Source organism: Myxocyprinus asiaticus, chromosome 34 (genome assembly GCF_019703515.2).
Source record: "Myxocyprinus asiaticus isolate MX2 ecotype Aquarium Trade chromosome 34, UBuf_Myxa_2, whole genome shotgun sequence".
In the NCBI taxonomy this organism is placed as follows: Eukaryota; Metazoa; Chordata; class Actinopteri; order Cypriniformes; family Catostomidae; genus Myxocyprinus; species Myxocyprinus asiaticus.
The window spans coordinates 28,615,253-28,634,393 of NC_059377.1; the positions used below are offsets into that span (position 1 = coordinate 28,615,253).

Below are 19,141 nucleotides of genomic sequence, written 5' to 3' on the forward strand. Positions count from 1 at the left end.
TATGGTGCAAAACACATTCCCACACCTGCATCAAAAGATTTGAAGTCACGGACAAATTTTGCTCATCCGCAAATCAGTATGTGAATTCATCCAATGAGAGTTGCACACATGTAGAATATTTCCTCACAAATAATTTTTTTTCTTGGATATTTTTCTTGCACAAACACAAGTACATAACTACAAGTGCTTGAATCTGTTGCTACGAGTCTCACATACTGTTTTTCGCGCGCTCTCCCTTTTGCACCACATATCTATGTAAAATATGGAGAAAAAGTGATTTGTGCATCTGTAGAGGCAGCGGCGGGCACTGTTCAGAAATCAGAGAATTTTGGCCAATCAGAAGAGTTAGTTTGGGCGCCTATCCGTTGGTGGAACTTGGCGCCCGAGCTGGCAGTGGCAAATACCAATAAAGGTATGTTTTTTTCTTTCTTTTTCTGAAATCACTCACCTTTATACATTTGTTTATAGTTTAAATATTAACACTGGTCAGCTACGTTGGTAATCAGTGTTTCTTAGTTAGGTTAGCCTTTCTTGTTTCATGAAAGGTAAGCTAACGCTAGACTACCTGCACTGTTAAGTTTGCTATTCAGTCGTCTCATTAAATGATACCCTCATATTAAATGATTTATGCCTTATATTCTCTTCTGCTTTAACTTCTAGAAAATTACAGAACAGGGTGGGTCTTCGCAGGTGAGTATCATATCATAAGTGTGCACCTAATGTAAGATTACCCTTATGAGACTTTATCATGGTCAGAAAACCATGGGCACCATGTTTTTTTTTTCTTTTTGTTTGTTTTGGGTGGATAGTAATTTTTATAGGAATACCATAGTAAAGTAAAGGGATGTCAGAGTTTGCACTACAGTAGGCAATTTGCCCAGTAATTATTACTCCCACAGGAAAGCAGTCCTGAAATTGGAAGCTGCAGTGAGTCACAGAGCGGGGGGGGGGGGTAGGCAGGCCGGATGTTGCCCTGGCCTGAGTCGGCGGTGGGGGTATGTAGCATGGGGGGGCGTGGTCATGTGCCGGTCTGCGGGAGAGTGGTAAGGCTCGTCACCTGGGTTGTGAGTACTCTAACACCTGTCTCTAATTACAGTGATGGCGGAGGGAGACCTGAAAAGGCACGCCAGAGCATCAGAGTGGGAGAGACAGACCAGAGCCTGTTCCTGTGAAGCTATATGATATACTAGTGACCCGTTTGTGTGTTTTTGCCACCAAGAGCCCTTTTTGTTTAAGTTCTGTGTGACGTTGGGAGAGTAATAAAATACTCCTCCATTGCCCACAAACTTAGAAATGCGTTACAAGCAAATGCAACAAAATTGTGTAGTGTAAGATGAGTCATTAATATCATTGGTCTGTTTTAAGGAAAGAAAAAGAAGCATGAAGATGGCTTTAAAGCTAACACGCATGAACTAAAATCAAAAAATCAAATTAAAAACACTCAATTTTGTTTTCCTGATGTCTTTAAGGAGAAACAGCACCCACAATTGTGTGGTCTCACAAGCAAATGGCATTAAGATATGATGTTTCACTGTGCATGTAGTGCGAGTGTCTGGGGTTTAAGTGTTCTGTAATTACTACAACCGATAAATTCTGGTAATGAAAAAGTGTTAGGAGTGAAGCTCAGGGAAGGAAACAGCACAATGGCAGCACAATTACTGTGGTGAAAAAACGCTGATGGAGAGTGCTGAATGCTCGGCAATGTATCATGATGCATTCATGTGAGACAGAGGTCGAGCTAACAGCTGGTGTTGCCTCATTGACTGCTTCATTGTCAACCTGGAATATTATGCAAAGCCGCATCTCGTTAAAGCAAATCGAAAGACAGTTCAACGCACCAAAACACATCAGTGCCAATGGAAATGTTTAAACATGTAAATGTAATGAACCCAGATGTTAACATGCAAAGACTCATTACACATCATTTAAAAAAAAAAAAAAAAAAAAAAATGCTATATCCTGACACATATTTAAAAAAAGAAACAACCCACAAAGCGACACAGAAAGCAGAAGCTGTTGTGTAATATGTTGATAGGACTGGAGATGGGGATTCTATTTGAGCAGTGAATCCCAATCAGGGCTATATGTACTACAGAGGGCAACAGGATTTCAAATTTGCTTTGTTAACCTCTTCAACTCTGGGGCATTTTTGGGCAGCCGCCTGCAATTTTTCACACTCAAATTTAAAAGCTCACCGTTTCTAATTGCCAAAACTTTTGTCAGATTTTTCAGAAAACAAATTAAAAAAATTCTCCAATTATTCATAAATAATATTGTATACGTTTACAATCTTATGATGAATAGAATTAAAAATAATACATTTGCTGTCCTAACTTTGTAGCCATGTAATTCTGTTTCTGTTATGTCCATCTCCCTCCAAAAAGTCTTATTTTCTTCCACTAGATGGCAGCAAGTCCTAGAATTTTATTTTCCTCTATCACCTTCCGTCACAAAATGTCGATCTGAAATGTAGGTGGTGCTCTAACATATTTTAGCCTTCACAGATGTGCTCATCCATAGGCATTCAGTCTAATTTTCAGTTAATGCACTACCCCCATTGTTTCATTGAATAGCTCGGCCTCTGAATGGACTAGAAGCTCAATCTATGTCATTAGAAATTTAAGATACTTCCCTTTGCAATGGTGTATAACATTTTAGCATCAATAGTCGATAACATATATTTCCGATGATTTGTTTAGTATGCTTTTCATGCTGGACCGCATATTTTGTTCTGGAAATCTAATATATAACTTATATATATTATAAGATTATTCACACAAGCAAACTCACAGACAAGTAAAAAAAATGGCTCATTTTCTAGAAAACTAAGGTTAAAGCAGATATAAAGTTTTTAGCTATTTGGGGCTTACAGCAGCAATGATCGGTGCATAAAAGACATGTTTGTATTTGATGTCTTTCAGAAATCATATTTCACTTTTGAAACTCTTTCAAAATGTGGTATTAGGGCAACAGAATAAACTATACAGTCATATTCATGAGAATGAGGGCTTTGATTTGATATATGATTTGTCTATTTAAGTGCTATTTGAAAGACTTTTACATTCATATTAATATTTCTACAACATTACCTCTAGGTGGCGCTTATTTGCAATGCGGATGTTTTCATGCTGTATTTTATTATTTTATGTTGTGGCAGAGTGGAAATGTGCCCTGTCACTTTAAGGATCTGACACCAATCCCTAATGGCACAGTATAAAATGGCTGCTCATTAAAGTGAACCAGGTGTGGTGGAAAACCAAGTGTGTAAAGACGTTTGAGGAGCAAGTTTTGCCATTGCGTACTTTGAGTAATGGGAACGCAATCGGAGGAGAGAGGACAAAACCAAAATAGGGACTGTTGGCATTAACATTTATCTGTTTGATTAAATTATTGATAATTGGGTTTTATTTCTGTGTTTTATGAGGTTTCTTATTTTTGCTGTGATCGGTGGTGTTTTAGAGAGCTATCCAGGGTTAAATTATTACATGTTGACAGGGCAAATCCTTTCTGGCACCCAAATTTCATTTATAAAACATTTGCTTAAATTTATTTTGGGGCCGATACCGTTATAATGTAATATAAATGCAGAAGTGATGGTTATCTATGAAAAATTCTGATTCTAAGCTTTCAAAATGGTACCACATATATCTGACTTATGTAACCAGGGATTTGAACATTTTAAGTGTAAACTTTTTCGTGACATAGCGCCTCCTTTTGGACCCGTCTGCAGGGCTAACAAATATTATTTTATAACAAAAATAACAGGACTGTCAATAGATTATTTCAATTATTACAATTACTACATTTTCTATGCGCTGCAAACGCCTTAAAGGGATAGTTCACTTAAATATGGAAATTCTGTCAACATTTCCTCACATTCCTGTTATTCCACACCCGTATGACTTTCTTCCTTCTCTGAAACACAAAAGGATCATGTTAGGCAGAACCTTAGCCTCAACTACCCTTCACTTTCATTGTATGGATGCAAAAAGATGCAATGAGAGTGAATGGTGAATGAGGCTAACATTCTGTTTGACATACCCTTTTGTGATTCACAAAAGAAAGAAAAGGTTTGGAACAACAAAGGTAAATTAATGAAGACAGAATGTCAGAGTAGAGACAGGCATATTAGAAAATATGAGCAACACATTTGCACCTAACAGGACAAAAAGAGAGCAATGGTGCAAGCCAAGATTAGTGCAGATTCAGTGCAGGAAACAATCAGTTTGAGAGGGGTTTACAAGAGTTAATCTGCCTTCAACAGCAGAGGCTGAAGTCCCTATGGCTGAAGCCACTGAAACAAACACCAGAATTTGTATACTTCCAACACTTGGATTTTCCATACACGTTTACAAATTTCTACACAATCATGCCCATGAAATCTAATTCTCTCTGTGTCCAAGCACATATGCCAAAAACAATACCCTCAGGGTTTTTTTCCAGACCGTTTACCCTAAATATTAACCTTCAGTGCATAATTTGTTAAGGTTAATGATACCTCCAACTGCGCGTTTTGTTGAGGAAAGATGTGAAATTAGTTCTTCAATTTATTTCCTGCCAGACAATAAAAAAAAAGTCCCTTAGACCCGAGGGGGACCCGACTGCCAATCCATATCTAGGCACCAGAATATCATAGAAATACTACGTCAGGGTTGGCTCTTGTCTTGGGCCTAGCAACCACCCAGAACAGCTTAGGAACTGCATAGCAAAGCAATGGCAACCACCCACAACATCCGAGTTTTCCAAAACAGAATTTTGTCTGGGCAAAAACCACACATTTTCTTCAGAAAACATAATCTAGTCTCATTTCATATTTTTAAAAGGAAACCCTTTTTAACCTACTTGAATTGCTATAACACTAACAAAAAGTACCATGGTTTTTGGACATGCACCATGGTAACCACTGTATTCTTTGAATTGTAAATAAAAGCCATGGCATATGAACATGACAATAATTCAATTCCATTCCATTATGAAGGTAATGCTATCTGATGCCATTACTGTAACATGGTATTATTACAGTACTATTTTGTATATAATAACTATTAACATTTATTTTAAAGTAGATTTTGGAGACATGTTTAATTGCTGAATTGGTTATCTTTACAATAGACATCTTTACAAATCTTAAAAAAAAAAAAAATCAAAAACTACAAAAGTAAAAAAAAACTTTACGAGATGTGTAGAGCTGAATCTAACTTTCTTTTTATGGTATATTTCATAATCTGAAAATGGAAGGTCACACACTAAGCTTATCTCGGCTGCAGGCTCTGTGAATGTTTGTATTACGCTCTTTAGGAGTTCCATCCACCCGTTGCAGTCTCTCCAAAGCAAACCTGCACTGCTCCATCAGATAAGAGTCAATTGCACCACCTGAAAGACTTCTGCTCTGTTTGAGTCTATCAAACACCAGGTAAAAAAAAAATAGAGTGAAAGAAAATGGAGTGACAGAAGTCATCTCAGGTCACTGGGAGGTTTTTATAATGTACCAAAATGAAAACAAGTGTTTCCCATGCTTGTTGACCAATACATTTCCATTACCTTTCCAGTCATTTATGATCACTGGGTAAGAATCTTAAAAATCATTCAAATTCAGACTGACTGTCTAATGAACTGGTTCGACCAATTAATTGAAAGAAACTGACTCATTATACTATATTTTACTCTGCACAAGAGTAATATTTAGCTGATTCAGAGCAGCGCTCAACTAGAAAAGTATATTCATTATAGAAATGTATTTAATTTTCTTTAAAATTTTATACATTTACATGACAGTTCCAGGCATGGAAGGAAGGAAAGGCGGCCAGCTCTTTTTAAAATTAATGCATAAATAAGTAATAAATACAGCAATTGCCTTGCAGGAAAAACAAGCAAGTGAGTCTGGACTGCTCATTTCAGAGTGAATTAACACCTTTTTGCAGCCCATATAGTTCAAGGCTCCTTGCTTTGCATATGAAGGGTGTTTAAATATCCATTAGGCTCCATAATTTGTCATGCACAGGCCAAGGGGCTAAAGACAGTAAAAGAAGGAGAGAGACATGCTGTGATTGGAATGGTGGGGGGTGGGGGGTGGGGGTCACTTGTGCTTTTAAACACACATTGTCATATGTACACACCCTGTAGCAGAACAAGAGAATAGATTATCTATGAGGACACCACAGGCAGTGTCAGAGACACTGAGTTAATGTACACTTGGAGATGCGCACTACCCTTGAGGCTGGCTGCAAATGAAGGCATCAGAGGTGAATATCTTTTAGAATTAGTACAAATGTAAAGCTGAAGTGTGAAATTGCTTCGATGTTGATCTTAATATTCAGAGACAACTATGAGTATAAGCCATGCGCATGACTGATTACGTTTGACGTCAATAGCAGAAAATAAAAAGATGATTTCAAATCTCACGTGAATGCAGATTTCTTGCATTGTCAGATTTGTTTTTTTTTTATATAGGCAGAGTTTTGGTAGTTATCAGCATACTAGAGTACATGTACAATGAAACCCTAGTAAGTATTAAAAATGAATAAAAAATAAAAACCAGACAACACAAGTAAACTGCGTTTACATGAGATTTTTAAATTGACTTTTTTTTTTTCCTCTGGTTTTGACATCAAAAATGTAAACAGACATGCCCACATTGAAATAGCCACTAGAATGCCATTAAAGGCGTTTACATGCAGAGCGAAATTAGGGTAATGGGCAAAATCTAGGTTTTGCTTAAAATGCTATGTCTTAAACATTATATAACATTAAACACGTCATTGGCTCAATGGCATTAGTTTGAGGCGAGACTGTCTTACTGGCAGATACAGGACTAAATCATTATAATAAATAAGCAAATCTGCTTATTGACGCTAGTGGCGCAGACATTACACACTTCAGATTGATCTTTTGATAAATACATCGTAACTCATTACGTAAGTCGTTGATTCAAAGTTACTCATGTTTTCCCTGCTAACGTTTTCAAAACAAAGTCAATTTCCATCCCTGAGCCTGTACGGCCCTTTTAATAATGCACCCCTGCCTTGTTCTCCCTCCCATGACACAGGCTCATCTCACTGCTACAACAGTGATCCTGCAGGCCATAAAATCCCCATAAACAATGCACCTTCTCTCTGTCTCTGTGCTGAAACCAAACCATTCTCACTCTAGCTGATCTTCATACTGAACCTGATGAGGCATTCTGGCTAGTGGAGAAGCCTTATAAAACCTCAACCTGTGCTCCGATACAGGTTTCTGTTGAATTACACCACAATTTACTTCGTCATTTACTAGCGTGACTATTGACGATTTTCTGCCTTAGTGACCACTGACAAGCTGGCAGGTAATAAACGGAGGTTGGCAGGTTGGAACCGATGGTGTGATCAAATACAAAAGCCTTCACCTCTAGAGGAGATAAATGTGTGACAAAGTACAAAGATGAGATAAATGTGAAATTTTCAAGGTGTAATTGAAAAAACTGTCCCTGTCTGAGTTTATACACATAAATGTACAAAATAGAATGAAATAAAATAGAATCAAGATGCTGTTTTCACAGCCAAGCTTCAATAAGTGGGTTTTTGTGGACTAGGAAGTTTTGAAAAAGTTATACATTGTATAATGAATGTTTAAAAGATCAAGGAAAATTCAATTTACATGATATGATCCATTTATATGCAATATGTATTATAACACATGTAAATGCAAACTATTTATGAAGGTGCCAGCAACATTATTTTACATTTGTTGGTTTGGTAACACTTTATACTAAGGTTACATTTGTTACAATTACTTTCCTAAATTAGTTAATATGAATGAACAATACTTTTTCAGCGCTTATTAATCTTCATTAATGTTAATTTTAACATATACTAATGCATTTTATTAATTACAGGTCGCATTTGTTAACAAATATGAACTAACAATGAGCAATTCAAAGTTTAATATTTTAATACATTAAAATGAACCAATATTAATAAATTATGTAAAATACAGTATATTTTTCATTGTCAGTTAAAAACATCATTGCATTTACTAATGTTAAAAGATGGAAAGAAAGATAGTATGCAATAGGATAACATTGTCTTAGTTTATGGATCATTTCTATTCTATGACAACCTTAGAATAATTATTTCATGCACAACTAAATAGACAAAGCAGGCTGACCAAATGAATGGAAAAATAAAACCCACACAAAATATTAATTAAATGGCTGTATATGACACAATCTTAATAACTTGTTCTTGACAATTTTCAGTTAGATTACAAATGACCCATATTCAAACACTTTGGCTAATGAGAGAACTATTCAGTGGCAGATTAGTGGTTAAAGATCAAGGGTGGTAACACAAAGTCCTGGGTTCAAACCCTGGAGTGTGTGTTCTTTTAACTGCAGAGTTGCTGTGGTCTTCTATCACCATTGCGCCTCTGGGCAAGACACTTAAGTTAGGGTTGCTCCAGGGGTACCAAACAAACCTGACTAAATAACACTGACTGCTCAGTTGTGTGTGAATGCAGAGTATAGGGACAAAACAACAGGAAGGTAAGACACAAATAGTGTGTCTGAAAAAGATTGTTTCTCACTTTTCTAGGAGGCTTCTGTTCTCAGATTAAGAGTCTATATTCCCTTTCCTTACAACACTCTGTGTGTCCCAAGTAACTCAGTGAATAATGAACCAAATCAAATCAAATCACTTTATTGATTTGATTTCACAATACACCTTCTGATGAAGTACACTCTATCCTGTAAAAATCCATCTATCCATTCTCTCGTAGTGTATGTGTGGTTATATGTGTGCGTATGCATATTTAAAGTGATGAGAAGATGAGAAAAAAGAAAATATGTAAAAAGAGAAAATAAGATACAGAGGGAGGAATATACTTTTATCATCAAATAGCAGCAATAAAAGTTGCTGACAACATGCATTTGGAATGATATGATCACTATCTAGCAGTGTGAAGATGTTTATAGTATTCCCAGAAATCGTGTGTGTGTGTGTATATTCCTCACCTGCACTCCATCAGTGCTTAAAGCTGAAGTGTGTAATTCCTCCGTCACTAGCATCACCAAGAAGAACTGCAAAAATAATGTCGACTAAAGTCGAAAAAATTACACACTTCACCTTAATCTGAAGTTTCAAGACACTAAATCACATATTTTTTCCCCAAAGCTGCTATAATAATTATTTAAATATATCTTCAGGGAGCCCAAAACAATTTCAGCAAAGATCTACTTTCATTTCAGAGAGAGATTTCTGGGAAAGTCACTTGGACGACATTGGTCTTGAAGGTATTACTTCAAAATCAGGCTAGTGATACAGTAAATGCCAAATTAAGTAAAATTTGAAAGTCACAGATCTTACCATAAAAAATTGGGAATTTGAAGAAAAAAAATGAATGATTTAAACACTTTGGTCCCTCACCTTCATCAAAGTCAGCATCATCTTCGGTGTGTTGAGGGAAAGGGAAGCAGTTGGTGATCTCCAGCCTATCCTCCACCACCAGTCCCAGCAGCACCCCCTGCACCACCTCAGTTCCCTGACCTTCCTCCTGGTAATGCTTGATGATCTTCAGCACCACCTGAAACACACACATACATGTGCTTGAAGATCTGCACACACTTACATACTTGCACATCATGCTAGAATGATGAATAGTATTGGAAAGCATGGTCTAGAGCAGGGTTCCTCAATAGGCGGTCCGCGGGCCGGACAAATGCTTGGCCCGTGCTAAAAGTTTGTTCACACCAAATCCATGACTATTATGTGAGACAAACTTCCGACGAAAAGGTCTATACACACTATACACAGAGTGCATAAAAAATAAAAATGAAAAACATTTCACCCATGTACAGTAGGCAGTAGTGTTGCTCTTCTACAAACATTTACACCATTCTCATGTCCGCAACTTCAACTGTTAGAGATTAATATATTGAATGCTGTTAAAGCATTCATTTACCTAATTTGGCCAAACTGTTTCATAATGTTCTTTCCATGGTGTTGATGCATTCTGAGGAGTATGTAATCTGTGTTTTTTTGCGAGTGAGATGAGTAAAGAGCGCTGTTGCATAAATATATGTCCTATTTATATTTGCACATGTATTTTGCTACGAGTATATTCCAAACGGACTCCCAAAGCCAGCTACTCTTTTTATAATGTCTGGATTAATGCCTGGATAATATAACACAAGGTACTGTGATACAAACACACGTGGAATAGTGCACATTAACAATAACATTGTACAGAAAAAAATATGCATAGCCTAATATTAAAAATAATTTATAAGAAAAAAGTGGCTCACGTTAGAGCTGCATGATTCTGGATAAATTGAGAATCACGATTTTTTTTGCTTAGAATAATGATCACGATTCTCTCACAATTCTAACGAAAAAAAATGTTTATTTCAGTGATTTACAAAACCTGGACATAAGGTTCTAAACAAAGTAACATAATTTACTAGAGGTTCTGACAATGTTCTCTGCATTTTCGCATAGATTGAAGCAATGAAATTGTAAATCAAAGATATAAATGTAAAATGTCCTAAGTCCACAAGAGGGCACTACAAATACATTATAAACAATCAGCACCTTGCTATTATTTAAAGAAAAAAAGAAAAAAAATAGTTTAAAATGTAAATAAAATGATTTAGCCTGTTTCTCATAAGCCAAGTAAAAGGCAAAATGAGCGGAAAAGAGCTTCATTAACAGTTCTATGTTAACTTGCTATTGAACTTGTAAGCAAATAAGCAATAAAACACTGTTATTTTACCAAAGTATAATATATATATATATATATATATATATATATATATATACAGGTGCTGGTCATATAATTAGAATATCATCAAAAAGTTGATTTCACTAATTCCATTCAAAAAGTGAAACTTGTATATTATATTCATTCATTACACACAGACTGATATATTTCAAATGTTTATTTCTTTTAATTTTGATGATTATAACGGACAACTAAGGAAAATCCCAAATTCAGTATCTCAGAAAATTAGAATATTACTTAAGACCAATACAAAGAAAGGATTTTTAGAAATCTTGGCCAACTGAAAAGTATGAACATGAAAAGTATGAGCATGTACAGCACTCAATACTTAGTTGGGGCTCCTTTTGCCTGAATTACTGCAGCAATGCGGCGTGGCATGGAGTCGATCAGTCTGTGGCACTGCTCAGGTGTTATGAGAGCCCAGGTTGCTCTGATAGTGGCCTTCAGCTCTTATGCACTGTTGGGTCTGGCATATCGCATCTTCCTCTTCACAATACCCCATAGATTTTCTATGGGGTTAAGGTCAGGCGAGTTTGCTGGCCAATTAAGAACAGGGATACCATGGTCCTTAAACCAGATACTGGTTGCTTTGGCACTGTGTGCAGGTGCTAAGTCCTGTTGGAAAATGAAATCTGCATCTCCATAAAGTTGGTCAGCAGCAGGAAGCATGAAGTGCTCTACAACTTCCTGGTATACGGCTGCGTTGACCTTGGACCTCAGAAAACACAGTGGACCAACACCAGCAGATGACATGGCACCCCAAACCATCACTGACTGTGGAAACTTTACACTGGACCTCAAGCAATGTGGATTGTGTGCCTCTCCTCTCTTCCTCTAGACTCTGGGACCCTGATTTCCAAAGGAAATGCTAAATTTACTTTCATCAGAGAACATAACTTTGGACCACTCAGCAGCAGTCCAGTCCTTTTTGTCTTTAGCCCAGGCGAGACGCTGAAACCCATGTCTTGCATACGTCTGTGCGTAGTGGTTCTTGAAGCACTGACTCCAGCTGCAGTCCACTCTTTGTGAATCTTCCCCACATTTTTGAATGGGTTTTGTTTCACAATCCTCTCCAGGGTGCGGTTATCCCTATTGCTTGTACACTTTTTTCTACCACATCTTTTCCTTCCCTTCACCTCTCTATTAATGTGCTTGGACACAGAGCTCTGTGAACAGCCAGCCTCTTTTGCAATGACCTTTTGTGTCTTGCCCTCCTTGTGCAACATGTCAATGGTCGTCTTTTGGACAACTGTCAAGTCAGCAGTCTTCCCCATGATTGTGTAGCGTACAGAACTAGACTGAGAGACCATTTAAAGGCCTTTGCAGGTGCTTTGAGTTAATTAGCTGATTAGAGTGTGGCACCAGGTGTCTTCAATATTGAACCTTTTCACAATATTCTAATTTTCTGAGATACTGAATTTGGGATTTTCCTTAGTTGTCAGTTATAATCATCAAAATTAAAAGAAATAAACATTTGAAATATATCAGTCTGTGTGTAATGAATGAATATAATATACAAGTTTCACTTTTTGAATGGAATTAGTGAAATAAATCAACTTTTTGATGATATTCTAATTATATGACCAGCACCTGTATATATATATATATATATATATATATATATATATATATATATATATATATATATATATATATATATATATAATTAACTATTTAAATTAAACAATGAGGCCTTCAGTGTTTATCTTGTAAAAAATTGCCTCAAGCTTTTAAAGGATTTATTCAAGCACTAGTAATTAAATAGAGAACAGAGTAAACAGTGCTTTAAGTGTTTCGGTAAAAGTAACAATTAAACATTAAAAAAAAAATAATATAAAACGTTTTAAAAAGTAATTTAATGCAAAATTAAACTACTTAAATATTTGGCACTCTTTACTCTGTGATTATTAGATTTGATGCCGTAAGAATGCCCGAATGCCTATAACAGGCAGCATGCAGCTTATATACATTTAGATGCACAGATCTAACATTTTGAAGAATTTGTCCTGTCTGCTTATACATTAACGGCTGTGTTTGCTTTAATATCTTGTCAAGACAGCACAGATTTAATCCTGTCTGTTTATACTCTCGTAATACATTAACAGCTGTGTTTACATTAATATCGCCTAAAGATGTGTATTTTGATTAAAAACAGCTGAGTATCGTGCAGGAGGGCTGCATTCATCACAGGACACAAACGCATGGGCAAACACACACGTGAGCATTTGAGAGCAGCCGATTGTAATCAAACAGCTCACAGGTAGCGAATTTTGTCAGATCTTGGTAATGCCAGTAATTTTTAGCATGTGTGGCTATTAAAACGTTGAACTGAACAGTGATTTCTTCAAACTAATAGCTAATCATGGCCGCACACTGCAGTTTGTAAAGCACTGTGCTGGACAAATGTCTTTGGCCCATGTGTTTTAGTTTATTCAGCGTCTCGTGCAGGAGCGCTGTGTTTTGTAAATGCCATATAAAGTTTAAAAGATCAACATTTAAAAATGTGTCTTGAAGTGAATTTCGAATTAACATTTGACCACCTTACAAATGCATGTCACAGGAACGTTAAAATACATTGCAGAATCGTTGTCATTTAGAAATGAGATCGAGTGGGTGTCAGAATCGAGATTGCGATCTTTTAACGATTAATCGTGCAGCTCTAGCTCACGGTCTTTTCTTTATTGAAATTAAAACTTTATTAAAACTTTGTTATATTATCCTTAAGAACAATAACAATATTAATGCTAATAGGTCTAATAATTGAATCTGCAATTAGGGAAAGTGCAGGAGATCTCGTTTGGAGATGAGCAGGAACAGTTGACTTGCATGCAGGACATGGAGATCTAGATTGTTCATTAAAGTTGTTGTTGTTTTTTTTTGGGTGGGGGGGGGGGGGCAAAATTGTGTAGTTTTGTGTATCTGTATACAAACAAAACGTTCAGAATTGTTTGAATAAATAAAACAGTCTACTTATACTGAGAAAAAGAACTAATAAAAAATATGAATATTTATGCATGACTCTTAATAATAAAAACAACAATAGTAATAATAATAATAATAGCAGCAGCACAAAAAAAATTGCCATTACATCGACGGCCATGGCCCTTGACTTTGAATTGTTGACAGAATTTGGCCCTTGGTGAAAACTAATTGGGGAACCCTGGTCTAGAGTTTAAACTTGGATGATGTGAACAGGTTAGGATGGGTCGAATAGTAGATTATTCATCCAAAATGACTAGTCAATTACTAAGGTCAACTAGAGATTTTATCTAGATATTCTTCATTTTAGCTTTAATATTTTAGACGGGATGAATTTAGAGCCGCAACTTCTCAGACATGGTCTTATACACGCTGTGCTTAAGAGTGCTAACAGTAACATTTAGACCGTCAGCATGCAAAAAATCCTCTTTGAGAATTTCCATCTCTAACTGAATCCTTTAAAGCACCACAGAAACAGCAATCAAAGCACAGCTTTTGTAACAAATTTACTAGAGCCCGACCGATATGGGATTTTTGAGACCGATGCCGATTTTAGAGAGAGAAAATTCAACGATTACTGATATGGTGGCCGATATATTTAATTTTTGAGCTGGAATGAAAACAGTCCTTTTCTATATGGATTATGCACCGATTTTGCACCAATATGACTACGCAAAGGTACTCAGAAGGCTGCTTTCTTAAAAAAATATTTTTATCAAAGAATATTTTACATTATTATTATACATTGTCAACAAATTCTAGAAATGAACACTGAGAAAATAAAGAATAAATAAAAATACTATAAAAAGCTTAATAAACATCAGTACTGTTAGTATAAGTCAATTGCTGACCATTTAAATAATGAATAAATAAAATAAAATAAAAATCAGTACTTTGTTTAGTATCAGTCAATTGCTGACCATTTAAATAAAGAATAAATTAAAATAAATAGCTAAATAAACATCAGGGACCGGTTGCACCAGCTATACATATGTTGTAACTTAGCCTAGTTGTGGCGTAAATGGGCACTAAGTCACAATTTTCACTCTACTAAATATTTGAGCGTTGCACCATTACATTTATGTAGGACGTAACCCTATGTATAAACTAAATACAGGTGCATCTCAATAAATTAGAATGTCGTGGAAAAGTTCATTTATTTCAGTAATTCAACTCAAATTGTGAAACTCGTGTATTAAATAAATTCAGTGCACACAGACTGAAGTAATTTAAGTCTTTGGTTCTTTTAATTGTGATGATTTTGGCTCACATTTAACAAAAACCCACCAATTCACTATCTCAAAAAATTAGAATACATCATAAGACCAATAAAAAAAAATACATTTTTAGTGAATTGTTGGCCTTCTGGAAAGTATGTTCATTTACTGTATATGTACTCAATACTTGGTAGGGGCTCCTTTTGCTTTAATTACTGCCTCAATTCGGCGTGGCATGGAGGTGATCAGTTTGTGGCACTGCTGAGGTGGTATGGAAGCCCAGGTTTCTTTGACAGTGGCCTTCAGCTCATCTGCATATTTTGGTCTCTTGTTTCTCATTTTCCCCTTGACAATACCCCATAGATTCTCTATGGGGTTCAGGTCTGGTGAGTTTGCTGGCCAGTCAAGCACACCAACACCATGGTCATTTAACCAACTTTTGGTGCTTTTGGCAGTGTGGGCAGGTGCCAAATCCTGCTGGAAAATGAAATCAGCATCTTTAAAAAGCTGGTCAGCAGAAGGAAGCATGAAGTGCTCCAAAATGTCTTGGTAAACGGGTGCAGTGACTTTGGTTTTCAAAAAACACAATGGACCAACACCAGCAGATGACACTGCACCCCAAATCATCACAGACTGTGGAAACTTAACACTGGACTTCAAGCAACTTGGGCTATGAGCTTCTCCACCCTTCCTCCAGACTCTAGGACCTTGGTTTCCAAATGAAATACAAAACTTGCTCTCATCTGAAAAGAGGACTTTGGACCACTGGGCAACAGTCCAGTTCTTCTTCTCCTTAGCCCAGGTAAGAAGCCTCTGATGTTGTCTGTGGTTCAGGAGTGGCTTAACAAGAGGAATACGACAACTGTAGCCAAATTCCTTGACACGTCTGTGTGTGGTGGCTCTTGATGCCTTGACCCCAGCCTCAGTCCATTCTTTGTGAAGTTCATCCAAATTCTTGAATCGATTTTGCTTGACAATCCTCATAAGGCTGCGGTTCTCTCGGTTGGTTGTGCATCTATTTCTTCCACACTTTTTCCTTCCACTCAACTTTCTGTTAACATGCTTGGATACAGCACTCTGTGAACAGCCAGCTTCTTTGGCAATGAATGTTTGTGGCTTACCCTCCTTGTGAAGGGTGTCAATGATTGTCTTCTGGACAACCGTCAGATCAGCAGTCTTCCCCATGATTGTGTAGCCTAGTGAACCAAACTGATAGACCATTTTGAAGGCTCAGGAAACCTTTGCAGGTGTTTTGAGTTGATTAGCTGATTGGCATGTCACCATATTCTAATTTTTTGAGATAGTGAATTGGTGGGTTTTTGTTAAATGTGAGCCAAAATCATCACAATTAAAAGAACCAAAGACTTAAACTACTTCAGTCTGTGTGCATTGAATTTATTTAATACACGAGTTTCACAATTTGAGTTGAATTACTGAAATAAATGAACCTTTCCACGACATTCTAATTTATTGAGATGCACCTGTATATACGACAGCCTCCGATCAGGAGTAACTTATGGAATATAAAAGCAGACTCGTTTAATGACATCAATGAGCTCATGTTTTGCATGACAGGCTTCAATCCATTCGACATATATGATGATGTTGGCATTTACACTCGTTTACATTTACGAGAGAAAAAAAACTTTTAATCGGCTCTTCAACATGAAACCGATCTAACGGTGCCGTTTTTAGAGTGCGTAACCTGGTGTCAAGTTTCAACACATTCAAAAAATATATATAATGGATATTAAAATGAATAAATGTCTATTTTTCCAGCCTGTTGTATTAGTATGTATCACCCCTCATTTATTTTAGATACAGTTCCTATATATTATCTACATAGGACGAATATACTATTTATTAAATCTACTTTTATTACATATCCTATTTTAATGTCTGGAAAACCAGACTTCTAAATATTACATTTTATAAATGCAACGACTGGAATTGTTCGGCTGAAGGGGGTAACAAACTGTGAATCCTGAACAAAACAGTTTGGTGAATACGTTTACTCATTAGCTTCCACTCAGCTGACAACAATGAAAGCAGCTACGTGGTTAGCTAGTTAGCTATAAGCTCATCGTCATGGAGAGTAAAAGATGGACTTTATTTACTTTCCAGCATTGTGTCTCACCAACTATGTAACAGCGAAGCATTAAATCAACACTCACCACACACAATCCACCACCGCACCGTTGTCTGCTGAGCTGCATAAAGATGCTCTGATGTTTACCTTTCAGTCTGCTACATTACTTACTGCGCTGACAAACTATAGCTGGCTAACAGCAAACAGACATGAGTGACATGGTTGTCAGGGACAGGGTTAATGTTATATTAGTTATATACAATTATGGGGTAATTTTTTATTAACTTTCCAGTATGTATTTCATAAACTAGTTAGCAATTTAAGGAGAAGAGATCGCTCATATCCACACGGTTTAACTCCGCCCTGTCTGCAGAACCACTGTCAGTTCAGAGTCAGCTCTGTAAACAGTGGAGTCGGAGCGCGCTCTGCTGGACAAACTACGCCATGACCCCAATTCTAAGGCATTGTTTTCTGCATTATATGTTCTGAAAAAGTTTTCATATAGGTACATATCGGTAAAATATACGCCGATACTGATATATCGGTGAAAGGCTAATATCGGCCAATCAAACTAAATCAAACTAAAACTTACCACTATTACAATTGAGACAATTACCATCAGACTCCAAATATTTGTGTAATTTTTGGACCTTTGGCTGGAAGTTTTTTTCAGCATCTTGCACTTGAATTTTTAAGAAAAGATGTCAAGTTAAAAATAGTTCAATGTTTAATAATGTGTCTCGAGATCCCTGAAGTTCTGCTGCATTCTGCTGAGCATTTCCAGCTCTTTTCAAATGCTAGAACCTAGAAGTGTTTTCTTAAGACATATTTTAAGTATATAATTTTTTAAGTACAACATTCCTAATAAAAGTGAAGGATTCTTGGTACAGTGATGACAGGAAGTTCGTAGCAGGTGCACCAGCAAAAATAAATGAAGGAGCTTAATCTTTAATCCTTAAACTTTAATACAGATCATAACCATTTGAAATAAGAAATGTCCCCTATAGAAAACAGGACAGATAGAGAATGGGAAAATCCAAGAATGCATGGGAGCGGGGCAGTGGTAATAACAGTGGATGAAATAGGCTGCCACAGGTGAAGAGTAAAGAATCCCACACGGCAGCAACATGCTCAATGGCAGAGCAGAGCTCCGTGTTTTTATAGAAAAAAAATCTAATTCACCTTCAGCAGAGCAGGGGCTCAAATCTGCCGACATAGTAGTATCAATCCCTGAATCCAGGAGGCCAGCATCTAACACAATAATAGATTTGCAAATGTGACCACCAGCAGGCACAGCCTTATTTAAATAGTAACAAAAAAAGTCAGATGGAAAACATTCAAAAGCAGAAAAAGTGTGAGATACTGTTCATTGGGCCAGTACTGAGAGGTTAGTGGGGTTCAAAGGAAAGACATGGTTAACAAGCTCCTGGTTCAGAGACCTCTGACATAGGTCTGTGCTTAAATCTCCCAATGCTTAACCAGGATTAAGGAACCAATGGAGGAAAAAAGAAAAAAAATCAATACAACACACGATCCATTCATCTCCAAGGCCTGATCCTCATCCTAAGCCTGCGCTTGGAAGCAATTTCATAAAGGTAAAAAGACTTACAACTAGAATATAGAGTTCTCATAGTGGAAGATCCACAATGCCTTCCTACAATTTACAAGGGTACCAAAATAAAATCTGTTTTTAGTGCATTAAGAGCTCATTTAGGAGATGGAATACTGATGCTACCAATAAAAAGGACTTATCCTATAGGCAGCATTTTCACATTTCCAGACTGAAGAGCTGAACAACCTTATGAGAATGACAATAGGCAAACACCAAGAGCAATTGGTATTTGTTAAAGGGTACTTCCCTTTAGTGACAGAACAAAGTTTGTAGAAGTCTCTTAAGAAGATACTTATAAAGCAACCAAAATTTTGAAAGACAATATCTCCCTTCCAGACTGATCTCACAGTGAATTCTGCTGAAATCGGTCTGTGCTTATCGAAATTCGAAGCACTGCCCCAGACAAATCCACGGTTGAATTTATGGTCCACTCAAATTGAGTACTCAGCATGCAGCCGGACCCAGAACTTTTTAAATTATGAGGAAGCATAT

The 19,141-nt window shown here is 36.7% G+C and overlaps 1 protein-coding gene across 4 annotated transcripts in view; it reads right to left on the reverse strand.

The window, feature by feature from the left end:
• Window positions 1–19,141, reverse strand: part of LOC127425433 (eukaryotic translation initiation factor 3 subunit H-B) — a 101,106-nt gene that overhangs the window by 63,070 nt on the left and 18,895 nt on the right. For 3 of the 4 annotated variants that reach the window (XM_051671453.1, XM_051671450.1, XM_051671451.1), the window contains exon 2: window positions 9,399–9,555. In XM_051671453.1, the coding sequence (XP_051527413.1) occupies window positions 9,399–9,555 (157 nt within the window). Of the gene's footprint in view, window positions 1–9,398; window positions 9,556–17,122; window positions 17,341–19,141 lie in introns of those variants that run through there. The other variant, XM_051671452.1, reaches the window with a different exon arrangement.